Source organism: Oryzias melastigma, unplaced genomic scaffold, assembly GCF_002922805.2.
Source record: "Oryzias melastigma strain HK-1 unplaced genomic scaffold, ASM292280v2 sc00259, whole genome shotgun sequence".
Classification (NCBI taxonomy): Eukaryota; Metazoa; Chordata; class Actinopteri; order Beloniformes; family Adrianichthyidae; genus Oryzias; species Oryzias melastigma.
In genome coordinates this window covers 166,407-173,973 of record NW_023416893.1, presented here as the reverse complement: position 1 = coordinate 173,973, position 7,567 = coordinate 166,407, and the positions used below count along the sequence as shown (strand labels likewise).

At 40.1% G+C, this 7,567-nt stretch overlaps 1 protein-coding gene across 1 annotated transcript in view; it reads left to right on the top strand.

Moving 5' to 3' along the window:
- The first annotated feature begins 6,822 nt into the window (after positions 1-6,822).
- Positions 6,823-7,567, top strand: part of med13a (mediator complex subunit 13a) — a 104,184-nt gene continuing 103,439 nt past the window's right edge. The window contains exon 1 of the mRNA XM_024261310.2: positions 6,823-7,475. Coding sequence (XP_024117078.1) covers positions 7,410-7,475 — 66 coding nt within the window. The 5' untranslated portion in view covers positions 6,823-7,409. The remainder of the gene's footprint in view (positions 7,476-7,567) is intronic.

Here is a 7,567-nt window from a genome sequence, read left to right as displayed (position 1 = left end):
GCTGACCACAGTAAAGGCAGAGGTGCTCTCGCATGCGTCGACTTCTTTCATCAGGAGTGATGTGGGTGGAGCCTAACTGCATGGGCTCTGCGAGGATGCTCTGAGGTTGAGAGAAGGAGGTGGAAATAGCCGACGGCGGTTCAGTTCTGGGTCTTCTGGCACGGAGGAGATTGTCCAGTCTTATAGTCAGTGCAATTAACTGATCCAAATCCAGATCCTCATCTCGGCAAGCGAGTTCACGTTGCAGCTCAGCAGAAAGGCCTCGGCGGTACACAGTTTTGAGTCCGCAGGGAGACCATTTAGTCTGAGCAGCTAAGGTCCGAAACTTCAGGGAATAAGCAGCAGCAGTGTCCTTACCCTGCTTAATGTCCATCAGCTGCTCACCAGGTTCCTTTCCATCAATCGGGTGGTGGAAAACATCACGCAACAGCCGAGTGAAGTGAATGCATCGTAGGAATGGAAGGGTAAGGAACCGCCCAACCAGATGGCGGCCAGCCACTCCAACGCTTCACCAGACAGCAAGGAGCACAGGAACGACACTTTGGATTCTTCGGTAGGATATTGCTGGGCCTGTTGATGGAGATATAGCTGGCACTGCATGAGAAACCCGTTACAACGTTCAGGTTTGCCGTTAAATTTGTCCGGTAATGACAGGCGCGGAACGGCACTTGGTGATGACGCGGAAATATCCCCAGGTCCAGCTGACCGCGAAGAAGCAGGAGGCGGCGAAGCAGGTTTGATTACCGGGTTAGCTTGCAGTCGCTCCATGATAGCTTCGATAGTGGTGGTCAAACAATGAAGCTGTCTGCCATGCTCCAACAACATGGTGGCGAATCCGTCAGGATTGGAGGGAGAGGGAACGCCCGTTGCTGGATCCAGGTCTGGCGTAATCTTCCGTAATGACGAGGCAGAGGCGAGCGGATCCATATGCAACTGTTTTAATGAACAGGAGCAAGACAAAGATGTGGTCAAAGTACAGGCGTGGGTCGAGGTAGGAGGCAGGCAGGAAGACGAGAGACAGGCAGAGATCAAAACACGAGTGCGTAGACGAAGGATAACTAGACTGTAAGGAGAGATAACAATGTAAGATTACGCAAAGAACTGGATGAGCGGGAGGAATATAAACAGTCCGGGAGATGACGTGATGAGGAACAGCTGAGGGAACCGGAACTGAAGACTGGTGCATGATGGGGGAAAGAGCTAGTATTCAGGCGAGAGCTCTCTCTGGTGGTCGGAGGAAGGCACGACAGACTGAGTCCTGACAGATGTATATACTGTACTTTCTCAGTTTACAGCACATCTCTGTTTACATTTGGGATAGGGGTTGGGGGTCAAGGTGGTACGGGGATTATTGCCTTACAACCATTCACTCACCATTGAACACATCATCAGTGTGATGTCATCCACAGAAAATTGTTTACTAATGTTCCAATCAAGAAAAGTCAATTCACTCATCGGTTTATTGGGATATGGATGTCGCCATGTTGGAGCCAGAAATTGTCAGTAAGCAGTGATTTGTGTGAGTCAGTCTGAGTCATAGTTTCTATGCCAACCACCATCACCAGTTAAGAGTGAGCTAGTCGCACATCCACGACCCTACCACTTGAAAAGTTAAAGTCTCAATAGTTGTCATGCATCCTGCGCTTCCCTTAAAATATATTCGCACATCTAGGGTCTTCTGCGGACCTGGACAAAAACCAACAGCACCCTTACAGGTCAGCCCCCCGTATAGGTGCATTGGATTTAGGTTTAACACAAAGACATAATGTTTTCTGGCTTCTTGTAGTGATGGACAGCAATAAAAGTCAACTCATCAAGAAAACCCTTTAACCTCTTTAAGAGCTTAAATTCATCTTTTTCTAAATGTTATTAACAGGCTGCTTCACTTTCGTGTCGGGAGTCAGAGCTCTGTCTCTCTCCCTGGTCACCTGGGAGTCACCTCCGCTATACTAACGTACTTCGTCTCCAAGCCGCCCCAGTGCACAGTTACTAGATGCTTCTCACCTGTCTCATTGACAATCACCCACCTGAGTTTAAGCAGCACACCAAGCCTTGCTCAGTGTAAAGTATTGCTTGTGCCACTCTGCCTACATACTGAGCATTTTATCCTGACCTGTCTTTTCGTGCTCCTGATCCTCATTCTCCTCCGACTCTGTTTGCCACCTACCTTGATCCATGCCTGAATTACAGCCTGCTCTCTGATATTGTTATGCCAGCACCTGACCTCCGCCTGCCTGACCCTGCTTTAGCTATGTGGACTTTTAGCTGTGTTTGACCTCTGTCCTCTTACCTGTGTAAATAGACCTGCTGTACGTGGAACCAGATGTTTGCTCGTTTGTGACAACTAAGATTCAGTTGTTGTTGTTTTTTTCTATCTAAGTGAATTACTAAAGCTTTGAAGCACTCTTGTTTCACCAGTCTCGGATATCACTGTGTGTCAGTCAGCAATAAATAGCAATCATTTTGCTTTTAATTCATAATTTTATTGTATTTCACACAACGCTAAAGTTGTACATATTTACATTTACACTTCATTTGTAACAACTATGTCACCATGCATCCCATGTGTCAGGGAAATAATAAGAAAGCAATGCACTGAGTGAACACGACACTTCTTCAAAATTCAATTTTGGGTTTCTACTGACAAACAGAAGTGTATAAAATCAAGAATAGACTTACTGGATCTGTTAATAATCTATTGTTTAGTATACTAAATCAATCTGAAGTGTCTATGTGTGAAATACGAAAATATGTGTTTTAAAGGGTAAAACATTTGAGGGAACAACTTTGTGGTCTTGTTCAGTAAAAAGAAAAGGGATGCCACAGCTGCTAACGTCCAAGAAACAAAAAAGTCACAGACACTGTCAACCACTGAGTTCTAAATGGACACTTCTAGTATAAAAGGAAAAAAACAAACTATTGGGTAGTGAGAGCTTCATGATATGGGCTTCCTTGGCCAAGCAGCTTTATGGAGGCCTCACATCCTTAAATCTAAAACCAAATGTTGGAGTACTGGATGTACAGCACACCATGACTTGACTGTAGAGAATCGGCTGTGGTGTGGATGCTTCAAGACGTACAACAAGGAAGCACCTGAAGAAAAATGAGCTGCTTGGTGACCAAAATCAGACCCTGTACTATCTAGGGTAAAATTTGAGGGTTATGATACACATCCCCATGCAGGGTTTAGTCACACAACAGTGAGGTGAGGCTCTCTGACAAAAGCTTTCATAGCAGACTGGTATGGATGACAGAGCATGACCAACAAAATGTCAAGAGAGCAGTGGGCCAACCTCCAACTATCTTACACTTTGATTCCTTCAGTGTTCTTCAGCACCGCCGCGATGGAGTATACATGACAGAATGGCTCAGTGGGATTTAGATAAGAGGAAGCTGAGATAAATGTAGGAAACCCATCGACAGTTATGTTAGCAATCTGGTGTCTGAATCACTTACTGTAACAACTGTGCTCATCCACTTTACAGTTAGATTCATTTTGCTATTTGATGGCACCCATGCTACAATTGTTTTTTAATCAATAAGCAGGGGAAACACTGAGTGTGAGATAATAATCTAAAGAGATTATCTGATGACTCCCTTATGATCAGATGACATACATGACGAACACTTTGAACATCTTTGTGACAGCTCAAGAAAAGCTAAATCCAATCACTTGTTAGGCATGATGCATAACGCCTGCTTTTAATGTTCCTCTTTCATGTCATCATCATGTCAAACAAATCTGGCTGTTTTTTTTTCTTTTTTTTAATGAATGAATTAACAGATTAAGATGCTAAAATACTTATTTTACTTGAGAGCAACAAACACAATGCAGAAAGCAAAGCCAAGCTGATTCTGAATATTGCCAGGTGGAGCAACAGTTTATTTCATAACAGTATAAATATCATTCTGGCTAAATATTTTCTTCATATATTCCTGAAACAAATTCAAGTAATAGTATTTTCTATTCAGCTTTGATCACTGTATCAAGAGAAGTCAGCTGTTTTCTGCTCTCAGCGTTGGCCTTCATCATTACGTCCATGGACTGATTTTACTGATTTTTGCTGTAATAATTTTAAACTTTGACTTTTAAAAGTTGCTATCTCCAATAGCAAATAGCTGCCAAACATTTCGAATAGAAAAAACAATTATATTTTCTTTTCCCTAATGGTCCATTAATGCTTTCCTACTTCTGAAGACATAGTTGGTGCTGAAATGTGGCGCCAAAATTAGGAAAGGCACTGCACCTCAAAGTTTAAACCTCCTGTTATGTTCTGAGCCAAACTGACCTGTTTTGGAAATTTAAATATCTCAAAAAATAAAACTCAAAAAATGTCAAAACTTGAAATTATTTTTCCACTTTGAAACACCTGCTTGGCTTTTTCAATGTACTTAACATAAAAAACAAAAAATGGCTCAGTTACTCTATTTGTAATTCAAATAGAAACAAGTTTGAATGTTGCTTCTCAGAAACAAACCTAACAGGAAGGTTAGAAGGAAACAAAGCTAACTCTTGAATCAAGTTGCTAAATCATTGGACAAAAACTAAAATAGTGTCTGAAATAGTTTTAAAAGATTTATTAAAATTAAATCCTAATTAAAAAGCTTGTGTTGTGCTTCAATCTGTTCTATTCATTCCAGTAAGTTATAGACCAGGGGTCCATGGGTACTGAGTCATACGAAGGGCCACCAGTTTGAAATCACAAATTTGCTTAGCTATCGTTAATTATACATTATTAATAGTGAATAACAATATTTTTCTATGTGAAGACACTGATTTCTCACCATTATCAACAATGACAACAAGCTAGGAAACAGAAATCAATATTGAGAACTTTATTAATCTCAGTAATTGTTACATTTTCAGATGATCACTTACATTTCATGGAAAAATGTTCTATTTTCACTGTGTTGTACCATGTTTATAAATTACATCATGTCAAAGAAAAAGAAACTTACACATTTTAAACAAATCTTCTCACATTTAGAACTAATGGCCAAATCTGCAGCATTTTTAACAAAATAAATGATCTTTGAACTGGAGTAGGTCAGAAGTTATCCAAAATTATCTAAACTTTGTGTATCATGAACATATTTGAAATATGTTTTCATTTTTAAATCTATGTAAATGCAAGCATAATTAAAAAAAAATAGCAACAGAATAAAATTGAATTTCAGGTGCAGCTCACAAGTGAGTTCTGCTACTGTTAGAAGAGACCTGTGGGGACCTTGTGTGGACCTTGTAGGCAAATTCCTGTTGTAGACAAATTAACTGGAAGGATCAAGAGAAAATATCCACAACTGAGTGATTGTTAATTTATGCAATGATTAGACATGTAATGCATGGGAGTAGTATAATGTTTTTGAGGGATGTCTTGTGCAGCTTGTAAAGACCGAAAGCCTAACCAAATGTTACAATTAAGATGTATACATGTATAAATTGAATTTTAGAGATTTTTTCTTTATTCAAATAATTGTGATCCTGGAGCAGACGAAAAATGCAGTTTGAAAAGATTTTATTTTTAACAAGGAAAACACGCTGGGTGAACCTCAATCTCCCTGTTCTAGGGGGGGGGGGGTTGCTCCAATGCCACTTTAAAAACATTTTATTTTTGCATTTTTGTAATCATTTTATAACATTATTTTCAGTAAATGATCCAGACTTATCAAGTTTGTTTGAGCTTAAAGTTTGACAGTTTTCTTTTGTCCATTTCTTTCCTTTTTTTATCAAGTGTAGCTTGAAAAGACAAATAGGAAAATATTTAAATGTCATGTTCTTCCATTCAGTTCAAAGGTAAACAGGATACTAGCACTTATCAAAACCCAATCTAACATGCGTATGCTGTTGGATGAAGCTTTTCAGCTGAATGGAAACCTTTTTCCAAAGCTGCAATTAATAGAAAAATAATTATAAAACACATAATTGCACAGATTTATGACAGAACATATTGGATATCCAAGCTAAAACAGAGAAAATTTTACATTTGAGTTTGCATTGTTTGAGCTTATTTGAAAGACTTTTCTGCATCTAAAGAAAAAGAATAATAATACTTTTGTTGCTTACTTTTTCCATTCAAACTCATGGTGGCATCCATCTGTTGAGAATGCCTTATCATTACAATTAATATCCTCATGTTCATTCCTGACATTTTCCTATATTTGTGAGACATGATTTAAAAACGTGTGTTTTTTGCAAAAAAAATAAAAATATTTGACATAAAGCTAAAAGAGGATGGCCCGTTGGCTGCATGTTTCCACTGCCAGTGTGACATGACATGCGCTAGGTGGTGCACTGTGTAAGTGAGCCCGTTTATGGGATCTGATCATTAGTAACAAAATCTGTTGCTCAGTAGCGCCACTTGCGCTGGCCCGGCGGCAATATCTATAAGTCTTGTGTTATTACAGCCCTCATGACCACGGATACTGTCAAGACGGAGGTGCTTCTCGGCGGAAGTATTCTGTTAGAGTGTCAAAATAAAAGACAACGCTTTTAAACTTGGAAAATGAAATCGGTTATCAACAGAGGTTTACGTCATTCATGTTGTTTAAGATAACTGTAGCTTTTTACGCTTACATATAGATTATTCTAGGAAGCGGTGCCCACACCTTTTAACTTCTGATTTTAATTTTTAATAGATTTTTGTGAAATTTGTAACTTAGAGCTTTCAGAAAACTGGGCACTTTTTCCTCCTGATCTTTTTTCCCTTCATGACACCCAATTATAATTTCCCACCAAACTGTGGGTCTAATCATTGACGTGTGTAGGTTTATTTTAGGCGGAAACGTCCCGGCGGCGCGTGGCGTTTCCGCGCGCCTTCGTCTGACTTGACGAAGCTGTGACCACAAACGAGCCAATCGGCTGTGGAAGGCAGAGTTGTCCCTGTGGCCGCCATTAAAGAAAGGAATCCATGAATTCAAATGAAAACCAACAGGAACCGAGGCAGAAATAATGATCTAAATGATCATTAAAGCGTAGGCCTGCGCGGATTTCGAGAGGCTGTGGCAGGATGGATTTTGTTTTGAAGCTGGATTGTGCCACGGTGGAGTGAAACTGGACGTTTTTATTTATTTATTTTATTTTTTAAAGCGCAGACCGTTTTAGGGGGAGGGGGGAGTTGCCTCTTTGCTATCCCCTTTTTTGGTTTTGTTTTGTTTTATGAAAATTTTATGTTTCCTTCAATTGAGTTTGACGGAGCACTTTAGAAATGTCGACTTAGCCTCTTTTATCCGCTTTTAGCTCCCGTGGAGGAAACTGCAGTTGGAAGGTTGTTGAAATAACTATCCTCCAATCCAATGTTACAAAAAACATTTCTCCTGGATTAAGCTTGGACAGCACTAATACCGCAAAGCCGAAAATCGCTCTTTATTTCCCCGAGACGATGGAGAGTCGGAGCTCGTATTAAGGAAGGATGAGTTCTTGTTTTGTACCGAACGGGGCCAGCTTGGAGGATTGCCATTCCAATCTATTCTGTCTGGTAAGAGATTTAAAACTAAAGGAAAGCAGCCATTTTTAACTAGCTGAACAGAGGCTAAGCTAGCGTTAGCCACACAGGCATCAGTTGTTGGA